The sequence below is a fragment of the Adiantum capillus-veneris genome, chromosome 30, assembly GCF_014529385.1.
Source record: "Adiantum capillus-veneris isolate H3 chromosome 30, ASM1452938v2, whole genome shotgun sequence".
NCBI classification, from domain to species: domain Eukaryota; kingdom Viridiplantae; phylum Streptophyta; class Polypodiopsida; order Polypodiales; family Pteridaceae; genus Adiantum; species Adiantum capillus-veneris.
The window spans coordinates 79,537,175-79,555,393 of NC_140960.1; the positions used below are offsets into that span (position 1 = coordinate 79,537,175).

General features: G+C 42.7%; 1 protein-coding gene across 3 annotated transcripts in view; it reads right to left on the bottom strand.

The window, feature by feature from the left end:
- Positions 1 to 6,393: 6,393 nt before the first annotated feature.
- The window catches only part of LOC147418269 (S-adenosyl-L-methionine-dependent methyltransferases superfamily protein), a 60,291-nt gene continuing 48,465 nt past the window's right edge, over positions 6,394 to 18,219 (bottom strand). The window contains exons 13-16 of one of the 3 annotated variants that reach the window (XM_086506820.1): positions 7,480 to 7,612; positions 7,311 to 7,390; positions 6,973 to 7,225; positions 6,394 to 6,861 (exon numbers count right to left, since the gene is read on the bottom strand). In XM_086506820.1, the coding sequence (XP_086362946.1) occupies positions 7,087 to 7,225; positions 7,311 to 7,390; positions 7,480 to 7,612 (352 nt within the window). In that variant the 3' untranslated portion in view covers positions 6,394 to 6,861; positions 6,973 to 7,086. Of the gene's footprint in view, positions 6,866 to 6,972; positions 7,226 to 7,310; positions 7,391 to 7,478; positions 7,613 to 18,219 lie in introns of those variants that run through there. The other 2 variants (XM_086506819.1, XM_086506821.1) reach the window with 2 other exon arrangements.

Consider the following 18,219-nt stretch of genomic DNA (forward strand, 5'->3'; position numbering starts at 1 on the left):
GTCGCTCGAGCAAGGATTCTCTCTCTCTCTCTCTTTCTCTCTCTCTTTTTTCGGCACGTAATTGCTGCCTCTTTACCTCCCACGGCCGGTGCCTTCTAAGGCCGCTCGCCGGGGGGCCATTACCTCCTCCCAACTCACCACCTCCATGCTGTCCAACAGAATACGTGCTGATATGTGCCTACACAGATCATTGCCAGCCATGTCACCTCGCTTGTCATCCTCTCCTCACCTTCCTCCAGCACCTTGTCCTCTCGAGGCGCCTGCACAGAGCCCACAAACGCCGTCTTATTGACATAAACTGTCCTTGTGCCGACCTTCACTACCTTGCTATGCCGGTGTTGTTGCTTTGGCTCTGCTAAAACAGTCCGTTTTTCAAGTCCATGTCGGCATCAAGGTTCACCACTGTACAAGAGAGCCATCGGTACAACTGTGCAGCCCCCAAATTCATGCCTCTTCGGATATCCCAGTTCTATCCAACAATAAAATAGTAAAAAACTTGTGCATTTTTAAAAAAAAATTAACCTCTCCTTTTTCATTAGCAAAAAGGGAGGCATCACTAAGGCTTCACTCCTTTGGCACATGCCAAAACCCTTTTATATGTAAGAAGATTATAGTGTATCTGCTTGAAGGAACATAAAACAACCCAAGTTCAGACTAGAAGATTTTTGGAAGTGAAAAAAATCTTAAACTACAAGGAGAATCCAAACTATCGGGGAACAAGTGATAAAATCACGAGGCCTACCCATTGTTAAAGGAAAGAGAGAGATAAATGGACGCAATTCAAATTGTTGTATACTAGCAGAGTCCATATACATTCATTACATTTATGGCTAGGTATCCAGAGTGGATAAGAATGATAGCATGGTGTGAATTGTGGGGAGGGGTGAAGGGGGGGAGGGACAAGAGAAAACTTTGGGAGCAAGAGGTGTGTCTAAATAGTGTGCTTGCTATTTTGGGGGGTGGGGGTGGGGGGTGGGGGTGGGGGGGAGGAGAGATTATTTTGGAAGCAAGAGGTATCTGGAGCAATGGCTAACCAAAAACAAAACCTTGTGCCTACTATTGAGCATGATGGAGGGTTCTTAAGCCAAATGTGGTCTAGCTTTGAATTATAACGGTGGTGATATCATGAATTTGTTGTCTGTATCCGTGTGATAGCAACTGTTCTTGCAAGCGAGAGTATTGTGTATATGTGGGTTCAATCTGTATGTTGAAGTCACCGATGATAATGTGTGTATGTGGGTTCAATGTGTATGTTGAAGTCACCGATGATAACGCTTGTTCTTGTGTGGTGGGTTGTTTGCGACATATTGTCAAGGAGTGCTATAAGGTATTTGGAGGAGCTTTTGGTGACTTATAGACGTAGATGATATGCAAATCAAGTTGTTCTTGGATGGATAAGAAAGCTTGAATGATTCGGATTCCTTGCTCTGATAATGTCTCTGTGGACTGTATGTTTATGTGGGTTTTGAAATAGATTTGACATCCCAAAGGTGTTGTAATGGTGTATGTGGTTGAATTTTGATGACAGTGGGTTGAATGGTGTCTTTTGCCTTGTCTCTTGAAGGCATAGAATTTCGGATATTGTAAAATTGGGATCTCTTTTGATTTGGTCCAGTTATTTTCGAATGGAGACAATATTGAGAGATTGGATGATGTGATGTGTGTTGAAATGCAGGAGGAAAAGGGCCCAAAAATTCCCATTTTGCGTCTTTGTTAAGTCTTTCGAGTTCTTTGAGCACAATGTTATCGACTTTGATTTGAGATGGTTGGATTAGCTTGGGGATGTGAAGATTAAGAGGATCTTTGATGTGGTGAGAGAGATCTGTATATAAGTCCATGTGTGATGATTGCACTTGGGTCGAAAGTGTTGGGATTTATGGGCTTTGGCCTACGCTTATGCTTCTTCGTGCGAATCTCCTCTAGTCTACTAGGATGCCTACATGGCATTGGGCATGTGTATCCCATGTGGTAGCATGTGGTCACTTTCCACCTAGGACTGCTGACACAGTGGATGATGCATTATTTGATGAAGTCACCCATGAGGTCATCTATTGTATGCTTGTATAAGAGGCATTCTACACACTCATTTTAAGTGTTCAAGCTCAAGCATAATAGAGTTATCATTTTGAGTTACATTGAGTCTCTCTCTCTCTCTCTCTCTCTCTCTCTCTCTCTCTCTCCAAGTACACGCACACACACACACACACACACACACACACACACATGCCATGAATGCACCCACCTTGATCCAACAAGTGGTCTCAAAGCTTTGGTTAGGGTGCAATCATCATATTCTTCTAATTATCTCTCCCTAATCCTTCATTATCTAATTAAGCCTCTAATTGAGCAATGCGTGTAGTAATCTTTTGGACTTGATCTCTTAATATGCTCTTTTATTGAGCACTAGTATCCATTAGGGTTGCACTTGTAATTAATTGCAATTTGCATCTCATTATTTCCCATTTTGCATGGTTATTCTTTTTTGTCTTCTACTCATGGTACAAGATTCATTTAAGTATGTAGGAAAGCTTGTGAGACAAGCCCAATTTTAATCAAGAGGCAACCTTGGCAGCTCGCATGTTTGCTTGCATGTGAAATTGGAGCAACCCAATTGGGCGAAGTGCACAAGGTAGAGGGAGCCCAAAGGCTCCACCTCCATCATCCACCCATGGGCTACCAAGAGGGATTGATAAAAAAACACCCGAAAGGTCATCAACAACCAGAAAAAACTCGCCATTGTGTGTATAGTAGCGGACTCAAGCTCAACAAGTGTGACAGTCCAAGCAATTGCAACACGCAAAGAGCAACACCATCTACCTACAAGTGGCATTTTTAGAGTTGCTATCACAAGCTGAGAAGTAGCTACAACTAACAATGTCAAAGGTGACAATCTTTTGGCCAATTAGCAATTCAACAACACTTGCTCTTGGTGGCACTACGGCTGAAGCTTGTGGTTGCTGGTGACCAATTTTTGTTCAACTACAACAGTGCACATAGCTTGCGGACTCAACTGGCGAGCGCTTGGCACCCTCTCCCACCTCGAAAATCTTGCCAATCTTGGCACTTGGCATCACGTAATCACGAGCGACCCTCGTGACTAATTGACACCACCTCTGTCAAGTGGGATCTACGGTCCCTATTGATTGGGGGTGGCGGGATCGCCTTTGCACCGTCCGATGGCGGTTTAATCCTCAAGTGATCACCATGTGATCACAATTAAAGTGAACCCCAAGTAGTTTTGATGTGAACATCAAGTGACCGCCAAGTGATTCCCGTGTGAATCCCAATCAACATGTGATCACCTTGTGACCCCACCCATTACCAAGTGATTACAATGTGACCCCAACTATCCCAAAGTGATTGCAGTGTGACCCCATCCATCCGAAAGTGATCTCCAAGTGAACACCATGTGATCCCTACCTCGTCATTTTTGCTATATGAGTCTATGTTCACACCTCCATTTCAAGTGGCACGCGATAGCTTAATGGGAGTGATGGCCTCCGGTTGTGTATGTGGTGGGTTCGATCGCAGGGGCTCAATTAGCAGGAATCTTTTTATTCTTGAGAATAAATGGACGGTCCACATCGTTCGAAGATGGTGGACCGTAGATCCCACTTGACAAGGTGGTGTCAATTAGTCACGAGGACGAGCAACCTTCTTGCATATGTTCTTGGTGGGTCAGTAGCATGGTAGCACACGTGTAGCATCTAAAGGTGCATCCTAGAAATAGCTTCCAATCTGACTGTAGTGAAAAGAAAAAAAAAGCCCAAAAATTTATTTTGTAAAATTAAAATAGATTTGCATTAACCTTCACTAGAGGTTATTCACACAAAAGTCACTCTCACTAAAGTGACTCACCACAAACATATTTTTGCCATCAATGAAGAGGCAATAATTATGCACACAATCATCATGAAATGCATGCTTTAACATATAGCAACAAAGATATTGTGAGGGGCTGACACAAGCCCATGAACAATTTTTTCCAAGAGCAAAAACCACTCCGAAATCCTTAGTATTTGACCATCCGTTCAATGGATGCTCCGTATAGCGTAAGTGTCCACATTGGTAAATTATAGCTCTCCAAAATTGGATATTAATGGACTAATAAAAAAGAGACTTTAACCATATGAAGTTGAGAGAGAGAGAGAGAGAAAGAGAGAGAGACCACGAGATGTTTTCCCACCTTATTTTGGAGCCTTTCAATCAAATTTGCAAGGACCAAACCCCTTGATAAGGGGGAGGAGTCCTGACATAAATTGTGGCCTTCAACAATGAAACATGTGGAGCGGGACCCTGCATGTCTTGGTACGCATGTACAATGTTGAGTGGGTGGACAAGCAACTACAAGGGGTCACCAAGTACTACAATCAGTGTACACCTCAAACGAGGTTAGCTTCAAAATAAGAAACTAGCATACAAGCAATGCTAGGGTGAATCTTGTGGACTTCTTGCTATGCACTTTGAAGATGTTAATGCGTACATCCATTCTTGAAATTGCGCTGAAATATGGCAACTTCTTTCAAATAAACACTTTACATATCAATAGATCTTAAATGTATAACAAAAATTATCAAGTTAAGAGCAAGCTTAATACAGGAAAAAACATACTCTCATTTCTTCCATGGTACATCTTAAACCTTAAATCGTTCAAGCAAGCAAAAAATATCTCTAGCAATCATTTTCACTGGTAAAACTAACCTTAGATGCATCTCTTAGTAACCTTCCATAGGCTACATCTTTTTTTCTGTCATCTCGCTTGCAATTTCATGAGAAGTTGTTGCTTATTCAGATCTCATGCCATCACTCCTAACACTCCTTGTAATCATGAAGAAACTAGGTCTCTACCATTTCTGAAAAAATGAAAAAAATTTCAAGGATAAGTAATAGTGTAGAAAATGAAAAGCCTCATGACTAACGGAAATTCTGAACTTTGTACACTCTGTTCAAAAAGATTGTCTAGCATACTTGGAGCGTGTTTACCTTTCCTTTGATGTTTCTTCTCCTTATAGTTCTTTTGCACTATGAACTGTAAGGAGAAGAACCTAAGTTGTCAAGATCAAACAAAGCATGCTCAACTTGATGTATCTCCAACATGACAATCCCGAAGTTAAACTTACCTCTAGAGCAAAATAATGCTTCTGAAGCACACTTAATAATAACACTTGTTATACTCCACCATAAGCATTCCAAGCTTCCGCTCGCAACAACTATCAAACTCGAACAGACTTCTTGTTCCTAACCAACACAAAACCATGAATTCATCACGTTCTACAAAAGCCTCTCAAAGTGTACACATGTTCTTATCAGGTTATACAGAAGAGAACGGTGGGCGCACCCTCACTCTTCCAAAAGCGGCTAGTTAAGATGTCTTATAGCCACTTCAAAATGAAACCATCAGGCAAAGAGACTAGTGTACATGCAAAACAAGGTGAACATTTGGCATCTAGAGGTCCACATAATGGAGAAAGTAAGGCTCTTCCTATCGCAGGTGTCAAGCTTCGCTTGCAAGCCAGGCTGCACTAATTTAATCAAGGTGAAAAGTCACAATGGTCTACATAAAAGGATGAGAAAGAGTGTGTGAGACAGACTACTCAAATGTCCCTCTTTACAGAGGTAGGAAAACAACTGTCAACTCACTCTCGCTGTGACCTGCATAAAAACGGTTTTGCCATCGATAACTTGCAAAGTGGCGCTAATCAACAGGCTTTATCCATGTTTTACTAAACCTGTACGTTCTTTGCATATTAACAAACTTTCTTAAACTTCATCTACAAAGTCTATCTCACAACCAAGAGGCCCACCCAAGTACTCATAAGAAAAAAACAGAGGATTGCTCAATTTTGCTACACTGTTCCAACACACCAAGAGAGATGGCTCATCAGTTAAACATGGAAGGATTGTGGCCCATTGACTAAACAAGAAGAGAAAACCTCTGAAGTGCACATTTACCCCACGAGATCAAGACTAGCTAGGAAATAAGAGACAAGCTAACAGTAGTGACACATAGTTGGGTTACTCTGAGTTAAAGACCAGAGCAACATCTGATACTAACTGATGATGTTCTATAAAGCCACTCACTAGGCATCCAATCTAGTGACAGACATATGGTGGTATACAAATATTTTGAAGGGGTATATCTGTCATCCATAGTCACATGGAATGGGAAACAATGGGAGCAAGAGTGGCAAGGCTCTCTAAAACAGAAACGGCTTCCTCTCTTCAATGAAACGGTTTAGAAACCACATTTTATAGTTATATTTTGTGTGCAACCTTTGCAAGTTTTTGAAGGAACAGCACAAAGGAAACAAGAGATGGAGAACTTTGGAAACGGAGTTTCTGAGCCAACTGGCCCTGAAGTTCCACGCACTCGCATCCGGCAAAGATATCAGAAAACAAGCCACCTGGAGTTCCAGAACTCACGAATTTAATGATGTGAATTTGGTCATCCAACAAGCACAATTTACCCGTCCATCTATAGTCTCTAGACTTTGTCATCCTTCACAAACAATTCATTTTACTAAAGTTGTACAGCAATGATTATAATGCTTTCGATACACTGCTATTTCCAATCCTCGTACCATACACCAACATAGTCTATATAATCCTGTGCAAAGAGCATGCTGCAAAGACAGCTGAGTCCTTCTGATACACCATAAGAAAGCCCAAATGAAGCCATAAAAACAACATAATAGTGCGCTCCCTTCTTTGAAAGGAGCTGAATCTGTGCCTAGTATCTCTACTAGATGGATCCAATGGCTATAGAGAGCTGCCACACACCGGGTCTTTCATGCCATCTGCAGCACCATAATCACCACAAGAGTTTTGGAGTTTCTCGGTTTTCAGAGAACGTTTCCACCCCTGGCTGAGAAACGGCGAGGTTTCAGATTTCAAACATAAAAGACATGCATGCATGCATACATGCCAAATGAGCCCTCAATTTTTCTCTGCTTGAATTTTGAACTTGGTTACCTTTCTTTCACCACTGCAGTATTATGCCTTCAATCTTCTCATCCTCAGAGAGAATACAAGCTCTTCTTCATCCACATGTTGGTCATTGATGATTGTACACAAGAGTCTGTACGTTTAGGAGCCTTGACTGATAGCTACCCTTTTGGCTAGCTGCTTTCTCTTTTTCTTTTCTAATCCCGCTCTACTTGATGAGGTGCTCTTTTTCTTGGTTTTCTTTCGCTTACCACGCTTGAAAACAGCGAGTATTTCAATGCTGCATACAATTTGTAGGACTGTCAGACAACAATTGCAGGCCAAATAGACTAAAGTGTGTAAACAGAAGACACGTGAAACCTTGCCTGTCTGTTCCTGGAAAGAAATTGAATGCATGCCCAGCAAAGAGGTGCCAAGCTCCGCCCTCGACAAGATCTGTACAGTCCTGCCAGTGTCAAGTGAATAAAACATCAGATCCATAACACCACAAAGGGCCAATCACATATTTTTAGTTAGCCATCTACTACATCTTACCCGTTTGAATGCTTCCCACCCACAGCTGATGTAAATCAAGGTGTCTGGCCACCTTGACTCCCCATCAGTCACCTCTCTTGCAGCTTCAATACCAACTTGCTGGGCTCGAAGAATCCAAGGTCGTTTCTCAGCTCTGCTTTCAACAAGGAAACACAATACTAATCACTAGAAGTCCAAGACATTATTCATGAGCACTACTCCACGTCTATGATTGTGTCTAGCGCATTGAATATAAAAAGATACCCTGCAAGGTTAACCTCCAGAGTTGTAACTTAAACCTGATAAATAAGTAGTATCTCTGCTAATTGTACCAGAGGGAGAAAAAAGTTACTACTGTAAAGGTAACCTTGAAAATTCTAGGTTCTTAGGTAAATTATAAGGGTGCTAATCATAGCGGGTGGAGCCACCAGACAAAGGTGGGACACAAAGTCATAACAGAATTCTTGCCATCCTTGGAACCCGCTGCTCCCATGCTGCAGAACGATGATTGGCATAGCCACAGGGGATGTGGCGAAGGGTGGCCGGGAGTGGAGGAACCCATTCCGGACATTCCCTTTTCTAGGGAATATTCCCTGTTTCTGCTGTCACAAGAGAACCCATTGTGGAACACGTTTCCTTGTGACAGCAGAAATAGCGAACATGTATGAGTGTTTTTTTCATTCACATTTCTTTTAGTGAGGCAGCTTTAGACTCTTTTTTCTCTTCAGTACACACCCACCATTTCTTTCTGATGTGTCATAGAAGACTATATGAGCATTGCCCGTCCAGGCATTGAAGTCCCCTAGGAGGATGATGTCACCATCCTTGGAAAACTCCCATATGTCATTGTCTAGGATAGACAAAGGTGACTCGCCTCCAGGCCCAGTATAGATTGATGTACTGGGGGGAAAGCATATGGCAATGTATAAAAATCGGCCTATATCGGCCCTCAGCCTCACCTACATGTATCTAGCATGATCATCTCTTCGTACAATGTGGTTGTAGCTCCTCTCTAAATAATACTGCTACTCCCCCTGATCCTCTGCTCCCATGCTCGAATCTTGTGTCAGTCCGGCAAGCTGTCTCCCATAGATATGCGTCACATGTGGCATCATCTGTCTAGGGGCCTGATGAGTCTTTGAGAAGAATATAATGTCCCTCTCCCGAAAGCTATTCTCAAACGCGCCCACATCCAACCTATACGATCCATTAGAATTCCATGTTGCCATCTTCAATATGGTCCCATTGGTCTCACACCGTCATGTAGAGCGTCGCTCTACAATCACCACCCGACCATCTCTGTAGAAGGCAATCTTTCCCTTCTTCCTTGCTCTTGTTATCTCTGGCATCATCTCTATGATGTGAGCCAGCTGCAAGAGAGTGATATCATCACCGAGAAAAAAACCCGTCTTCTTGAGGGTTGGGCCTTTTCTTCAAGAACTCCTCCTCCAAGGAGGGGAAACGTAGTATGAGTGCTCTCTGCTTTGAGGACTCTCCCGGGCCTTCACTCCTCTTCCCCACCCTCCATGTCTTTGAGTGTAAAGGCTTCTCCATCCCCATCATGGACATGAGGCTTTTGACCTCTTTTTCAACATTGTTGACATCCTTTTAGACTGGTGACCCTCACATGTAAGGCATGTAGCCACCTTCTTTGCTCTTCTTCGAAGGCCATATTAATGATGGTAGGTGTAGAAGAAGCCTCTAAACCTTTCCCTTTCTTGGCGACCTCGATCCACTTCTCGCCCGCCTCCACTTCCTTTTGTATCTTGGTGATGACCTCGACCCAAGATGACTTCTTTTCCTCCTCCTTGATGACCTGCACTTGTTCTTTGATTGTGTTCAACTCTCCATCATGGAAGGCTGAAATTCCCCTTCTTCAAGACGCCCACTTTTGGCTTCAAGAAGCTCACCTTGTAGATTTCGGATGATGGAATCTTGGATGACCACTTTCTCCTCGAGCAAAGTGATCATCCTATGCATGTCAACTCTTTCTTCGGTCCATCTTTGAAGAAAAGTGCTCCTCTCCTTCCTCCACTCTTCCACTTCATTTCTCAATTCTCTCAGTTCCTTCTCTATTGTCGACATCCTCTTCCCCGTCCGCATGAAGGAGGTCTTTTTTAACGTGGAGGAAGCCATTGGCACTTCTCCGATGCTTTCCATATGAGAGAGAGAGAGAGAGAGAGAGAGAGAGAGAGAGTCTAAAACAGCAAAAGAACACAAGAGAACTCTAAATAACAGCAAGAAACACTAACAAAACCCTAAAAAACAGAGAAAATCAATGACGAAACCTTGAAGAACAGTAAAAATCAGTGACAAAATCCTTAAAAAAAAGAAAGAAACAGTGATGAAACCCTAAAAACATGAAAAATACAATTTCAAACCCTAAAAATAAGCAAACAGTTAGTGGCGAAACCCTAAAAACAGTGAGAGAAGGATCCAAACCCATGGTGTGGAGAGAGAGAGAGAGAGAGAGAGAGAGAGAGAGAGAGAGAGAGAGAGAGAGAGAGTCAAGCGTCTAAACCCAAGTGTCCAAAACCAGAGAGAGAGAAATGAAATGATATATTAACGTCTACAAAAGGCCAAAATGACCTATGAGACCAAACTGATTACAATGATGAGTCTAGTACCAAGTCTGGGTACAAACAAAGAAAACTACAAACTAAAAACTGAGATAGGAGTGCTGCTGACTCCTATGGGTGGTTGGTAAGCTGAGCAATGGTATCATGCCACAAAGGTACAAAGTGGGGATAAGTGTCACCATGATACGATATAGCAGTAGCATGAAGCCTATCCTTATCGACACTCTGGGTGTCGTGCTAGAATCCTGTGGATCCTCTGCCGCAATCTCCTCCGGTGCTGCGTGGCTCCCCTCCTCAGTCGCGGTCGTCTCGATCTCCCCAACTCTATAGCTCGGTCAATGAGAGTACCGCTGGTGTGTGTATGGGTGGGAACCTAGCTCTGTGATGGTGGTGTCCCCTCTGCCTCTATGGTACTCGTACTGAAGAAATCTAAGATGCGTCTTTGGGACTGTCTCTGTCTATGCCCTCTCAATAGAGAGTCTCTATGTCTCTGTATCTCAAGTAGAAATAATCCGAGACATCTCTGATCCTGATATCTGATGACTCTATCTAACGAGTCAAAACCATCTCTGAATAAACAATGAAAGCGTCCCCGTATCTCAAATTAGACTGTGCAGTGACATATGTAGTGAAACTCTGTCTCTGGCTCTGCATGGTCTGCTGGTATGCCTCTGAATCTACTTGTCTCAATCCCAAGCTGGTGTGAAGCTGTGCGAATCTGGCCTATGGCACATCGTAACCCATGAGATAGATGTGTGTCCATGTAGCTGGGCCGTGTGACAAAACCGTCTGTCATGAGATGGAGAAGATGCTCTCTATAGAAAGCCCTCTTCGTACCAAACTCCCATGATGGCTCTATCCATGTCCTGCTATCAAGCTGGATAAGATCCTACAGAATGAGTCTAGTAATCTCCATACGTGTAAGAGCCAAAGATGGTGCATCAAGAGAATACTGGAAAGGGGGCAGCCTGTCCATGCTGAAACCATGAGCTCATCTGTGCATACCAACATGATGTATCTCCCTGTAATGCCAGCTGTCTGGATGACTCAAGAGCAAGCCTAGTATATCTGTCCCTAGTGGTGTCCCATAAGTTGTGTACAAATGATACTCATCTGGTAAGTGCCTCAACCTCCATAGGTGGGGCAGCCAGCTCCGCTCGTATGATGTCATGTGGAACTGAGGCCTTGGCTCTAATTAGCCTAGAAATCATAGATACCAAGGGCCTCTCCATAATACTCCATCCAGCACTGTCAACAGCCAGTCCCCAAACCTGAACCCCGTAGTGCATAACTGAAGCGACCAAAGTGTCGAAGAGCCAAAGCTTTGTTCGAGGTTCCTGGAACTGAACTTGCGAACAAATCCTCTCTAAACCGCCTAGGGCCGCATAGGCACGAGTCAATCTAGTGTCTGCTGCCACTTTCAGTGTGAACCTCAGTCCACTATAGACCACCCCAAGATATGTGTATGCATCAGTGTACTCCATACTATCATGACCATATGTGAATGTAGGTGCTGATCTCCTAACCCACTATGGCCTGGTATTAAATACCATTACCTTGGTTTTACCAAGGTTGACAGACAATCCACTATCCCCAGCAAAACTACGCAATGTGTCCAAATGTCTCTGCATACCCTTTGGTGAGTCTGATAAAAGAGGGATCATGTCCCTGCAAGCTGAGCACCTCTATCTACTCCTCTGTCAATATAATCAGAGACCTCATCAACATACATACCAAATAAAGTAGAGGACAATGGGCATCCCTGTTTCACTCCAATAGTGGAGTGAACTATGTCAGATATCCCCTCTGATGTGCATACATGACCCATCACTGAACTGTACAATGCCATAATCCCCCATATCAGCTCTGTGGGTACCCCCAATTCCATTAGTCGGCGCATCAATCTGGCCCTCGGTACTATGTCAAAAGCTTTGCGGAAGTCCACAAAGCTGCAATATATCCGTCTACCATGTGCTCGACCATCCTCAATGATAGCTCTAAGTGTAAAGACATGATCCAGTGTGGAGAAACCCCTCCTGAAACCAGCCTGTCCATATGCCCGTATGGCCATAATCTCTGCCCAACTGCTCAGCCTATGTCAAGGATGGATGCATACAACCATGCCAATGGGTGTCCAACCATGATAGTACGGTAATTCCCCGGCACTGTGGGGTCTCCTGTCTTGAAGATAGGTACAATAGTAGATAATCTCCAAGACTCAAGAACTCCCTCACACATGACACAGTTGAATAACCGTGCAAGCATCTCCGCCAACAAGTCCCCCGCATGTATAATGTGCTCTGCTACCAGACCCTCATGATCCTGTGCCCGTCTGGTCTTCATCCTGTCAATGGCCTTCTTTACCATCTCAGTGGTAAAAAGGGGGTTGTAGCCGGACATGGCTGTGGTCGATCTAGTAGTGGTGGCTGTCCAAGTATAGTGTATACAGATGCTGCATACTGCCCCCATATCTCTGTAGAAGTAATCACTGGTGGGGGAGATTGCTCATGGCATAGACGCCAAGCCTCTAAACCCTAGAGAGAGAGAGAGAGAGAGAGAGAGAGAGAGAGAGAGAGAGAGAGAGAGAGAGAGAGAGAGAGTTCCCTAGAAGCGTTGGCCATCAAGACGAGCGTCCCCGAAGGGTATTTCTTTTGTAGTGCAAAAGATGGCTAATACAATCTCAAGTGTTGAAGCCTTCGTCGTCTTCAAGAAAGCTCAAAGTCTTGGTCGTCTTCACAAATGCTCAAAGAGAGAGATCGCCCCAAAATTGATCATGGTTACAAATACCCCCAAGAGGTCTTTAAATAGGTACTAGCTTAGCCCTTTCCGTGCCCCCGACCCTTGGCTTTCAATTGTCCGACCTTTGGCCTTTCAATTATCCAATCCCTTGGCTTATAAAAGAAGGGCACCCCACTTTTAGGGCTGATTTGTGTTATGTGCTCACAAATTTGATTTGCTCACAAATTTGGAAAGGACCATAGTTTTGCATACTCAGCTTTGGGAAAATCTCTCTTTCCCCTTTTTCTTTCTGAGGCGAGCTTACTTAAACTTGAATAGCACCCAATCATTCTTTTTAAGTTGCATGTCTCTGCGACGTTTATCAGCTGCCTTTTTGTGTTCTTCTAGAGACTTCTACGAAGCCTCCTTTATCTTGGAAAATGAGAAATTAAGATCCTCCAAAGCAATCTGCCTCAAAAATCTTATTTTTGGTGCACAAGATAGGCAGAACTTTCTTGCCACCTTCAGCAGGCTTCCCTGTCGATGTATGGACAGTTTTGTTATAGGCGAACTCCATCAAAGCCAGATATCTGTCCCACAAAGATATGTGGTATGAAACATAACATTTTAGCAAATCTAGCACACCTGATTTGTGATATAAATCTTAAGGTCTAAAAAGGCACAACAATCACTATTTGTGGTACAATTAAGTTCACAAAATTTCTTAGGATAAATTCCTCCACATACATATCTCAATCCAAGTACATAAAATCTTGAAGAGAAGGAACGTCATGAACAAAAAGATCATCTACAAAGCGTCTTACATTTCATAACTTGTGCAAAAATATTGGGCAAGTGTTGGCAACGACAAGACGGTCCATAAAATCAAATTCATGAGTAAAAAGATAGAAATTAGCAAGAAAATTTGAAAAACAACACAATTGGTGCCCATATCCACCAATTATCTGCTTGAAAAGAGTGTCACCGACAGTTATATACAAACTATTCTAAAGAAAATATAGCCAAGATATGATGTCAAAATTATCTACATTCCTTGTGAATCTCTTTCTTTCTTTGTCTACATCTACCTTCTTACTTGTTAACCATTAAAAGTCAAAATTCAAGGCTAACTTTTCTACTAGCAATGCCTTATATCTATCCTTTTGAAACTTCAATGCGAATTTTTTTGAAATAAGAGACTTGACCTTGAATTTAAGGTCCTCCAAATTCAGCTTCGTATACAGTGTTTTGAAGTCAAAAGTTTGGGGACATGAAGGAGAAGATTTCTCCTTAATGCTTCTTGAAGAGTTCAAAAACTTATAACAAGAATTATACCTATTGAATTATTTAAAATCCAACTTGAATTAGTAGGTACATCTGCTTCCTTTAAAAGAATTTTCAAAGTTCATTTATGCCAGGTAAAATGGCTTTGAAACAATAACTAAGCCATTTACAAAACCTATGTTAGAGAGGTGTTACAAGAAGCAGCTATAAATCTAGGTTTATAGGAAATTTGTGGAACTTCCAAACAGTAAACAAAAATGGTATTTTAAGCTAGCACAGGAAACCAAAAGACTTACAAAAGTCTTGATGCTTCAAAATAACCTCTTGTATTGAAAGATCACAACCAATGTAAGTTCGAGAGTTTACTTTACCTAACAAGAATTCTAAATAGAACTTTTTGCATGTAACAATAAAGTTATTAGAGCACTTATCTACGTAAGAGATTAAAAAATCACAATGAAATTTCCTAAGAGCATAACGATCAGAAGTAAATAAGCTATTCCTTCCTGAAGAAATGTTCCTGAAGCAAGATGCTAATTTGAAAGAAGCTTTCTTGAGGACTACAGACGTCCAATGAGTAAAAACACCTTGAACTCCTAAAGACTCCTCAAACTTTACTACGAAACTAGAGATTCCTTTCTCTATGGCTTTGAGAAGGCATGAGTCATTCGAGGAAGGGAACCTATATTTAATATCTCTTCAAGAAATCAAAAGGAAGAATAGAATAATCGGCAGTAACTACATGACCCAAAGCTCCATTCACGTCAGAAGAAAAGGCAGTTTTACTACAAGGACCCAAAGCTCCAGTGCGCGAATGCGGTGCGTTTGCACGTGCGCGCGTGCATGCACACACACACACACACACACACACACACACACACACACACACACAGAGAGAGAGAGAGAGAGAGAGAGAGAGAGAGAGAGAGAGAGAGAGAGAGAGAGAGAGAGAGAGAGAGCACAGTGGGGTGGAGCAGATTGGCCGCAAAACAACACTCCTTATTGCTTTATGTATATAAAGAATAAGGTAAGTGTGTCAATGAGTTCACTGGGCAGCAGACAATAGATGTCCGTCCTAAGACAATGCACATGTAGCCTTCACCCGAACAACCTCCCACTTAAAGGTGAATGTGCCGATAAGTGGGTCCTACTAGCTAAACTACTAGTATTTACAAGAAAATAGTTGAGAGAATGCAACGAGGCTATGCACAAAGATTAGAGAACAAAGTCCCTCAAAAACCGCAAAGATCATACATCAAAGAAGAGCACAAGCATGTCTATGTCGGTCAACAAAAATGCATGCTAAATAGATGACTTCGGAGACGATTTATATGTCAAAGCCTATGAAGAGAAGCTCCACCTGTAGTGCCAATGCGGAAGACTCTGCCTCCACACGAGTGTGCTAAAAAAACCGCATCTCTGAAGAGACCACTATGAGGGTGTGGAAACGCCTCTGTGCTTCGTTACCCAAATCTACCAAAAAACCTCAAGCTTTGCCCAAGCTTAAATTGCATCTTCAACTTTAAATTTATGCACCTAACTTTGCGCACCTGTCATACTTTTAAAAGGGCATCATGCTCTCACAACGCGAAACAAAAAACCTGAAATTTCCTGCATACAGTCAGTTTGAGCTGAATATGAGCAAAACGGTGAGAAATTTGCAAAAAGTTATTTTGCAAAGTTGTAAAACACATCAAAACGGAGGGGTAAGGTGGACAAATTTTTTAGATTAGCAATCTACAAGGAGAAAAACAATTTGCAAAACAGTGCTGCTGCGCATAGACAGTTTTTAGGGTAGTACCTTCACCTACACACTATCTTCCACATTGTCTTTTGAACTTCCACAAGAGCATATATCACTCTCAGCTGAGCTCACAGGCTCCCGATGCGTTCTCACAAAGCCTCAAAGCTTTCTTAATCTCTTCACCCCCGAGAGCGAGCAAGCTATCACCTCAGAGCTCTCGACGACTACGTGCTCCCCGCGATTGCCATGAAACTGATACTAGTTGAAGGGGTGCGCAGAGAGAACCTCTGACTTTGTATTTAATCAAGTATTAATATAAAAACAAATACTGAAAGGGGCACTAGACTTTGGGGCCAATACCTCTAGGCGTGTCGTCCCTCATTAAATTGTGATTAAGTTTATTAAATTGTGATTAAGTTTATTAAGTGATTCTTTGTGTGTCGTGCTAGATTTCCGACTTGGGGTGTTTAAGTCTGTTACAGTGGTGTAAGAGCACATTCGATTTTCCTTTTAATGAGAATCCGATCCCTTCTACCACGACACACATGGATTTAATTGACGAATCCCGCAAGGATCACAACAACCCACTTGACAACTCCGGATTGGGAGAAAACATTGAAGATTCAAACGGTGGACTGCTACCTTTTGGAGATTCAGAAGAAGAGTACGAGCCACCCCGGCCCACAGACGATGAAAGAATGGAGATGCAGCGTCAACAGTAGGTTGATGCATGTGCTCGACAGATGCTCCACTATTTTGAAGATCCTCAATACGCAAATTTTTTGACCAGGCATCCGATTGACGAGATGCATTCTCGATGGCGTACGACCATCGATTCACCTTTGAAGTCAGCTTTGAAGAGAGCTCTTGTTCTGCGGATGTACCTTGAAGATGAACTTGACGACGTAGTCGACAGACGAGTCAACCGACTCCTGAAGACCAAGAAGCATTCAAAGGAACACAGTCGATCAGTAGACTACCCTGGCTACAAGTCTACTTTTGCAAATGCACGAAAAACAAAGAAGCGTGTACGCTTCGAGGGTGTGTCCAGTTTGTCCTCATCCTCTTCTAATAGTTTCGACGGCCCTTCTTCTTCCGATTCCAGTGATGAGGACAGAAAGGGCAAGAAACGAAGAAAGATCCAAAGACACGAAAAGAACAAGAAGGCCAAGAAAAAAAGATCCCCATAAGATCTCGGAAATATCTAGATAGCTTGGAGGAGGTTAGTTCAAACTTCGATGAACCAATGTTTTATTCTAAGAGGAAGCATTTTTACAGAGCCAACCAATATGAGTTTCTCAAAGATGAGTAAGAAAACCAAAGATTTTAAGGAGGGTGGACAAGCACTAAAGTTTGATACTTTTTCAGGCTTCTGAGATACCCACAAAGCCCTCGCCGTTATTCAATAGTTTGACATAGCTTATTCACGATGGCGCTATTCAGAGCACTCCAAGGTCCCAAGGGTGGCATCCTATTTGAAAGGAAATGCCAAGACTTGGTGGTGAAAGGAAGCACCGACAAAGTGGCTGCAGTTCAAACGACTTTTTGCTTCCTCTTGGCTCACTCGGGAGTACGAACGTGTTGTGGTTACCGCTTGGAATCATCTTCAAACGACCAAGGGTGATACTTTGGATACTCATTGCCAGAGATTTTGGGATACTTTCCTACCGGCCTCTTCTTTTGAAAAGATCAATTTTAAGGAGCAGATAAAGCGATTTTGATGTGGTCTAACCAAAGAGATACGAGATTATTTCTTACTGCACAAGTCCGAGTCCATACAACAACTGATGGGACATGCTAAGCAAGGATTTGCTATGCATTCGGGTACTCTTACGTATCCAACTGATCAACCTTTGATGACAAGACCGGACATAATTTGAACGATGGTAGTTGAAGAAGAGGGAAATTTTAGGAAAAAAAAGATTCATGCCCTCGACTGACTGACGAACAGCGAGTTGACGATATCAACACACGGAAGTGCTTTGAATATGGAGAACATGGACATGTGTCAACACGGTGCCCCAAAAAGGCACCCAGAAAACAGGCGGAAGATAGGCCGCAGAGTTCCAGAGCAGCCGAAGAGCGCGGGAGAAAAAGAAAGACGAAAGTAGGACTAGTACCAGATTGCATGAGGACCCACCCTGATCACATGGACGAAAGTACTGAACTTTGTCGCACATGGGGCAAAGTGCGCGACAAAGAAGCCCTAATCTTCTTTGATAAAGGAGCCAAGGCCAACTTTATTTTTCTCGAATTGGCGGCTCGACTTGGAATTACGCCCGAGAAAATGGGGCCACAAGCAGAGGCCATTTGAAGAATGAGAATAATTGGTTTGTACGAATAATTGGTGATGCCATTTGGCCTCAAAAATGCTCCAACAACATTCAACCATCAGAGACTACCGATCGTTTGTGGGCACTTTCTTTGACGACATCA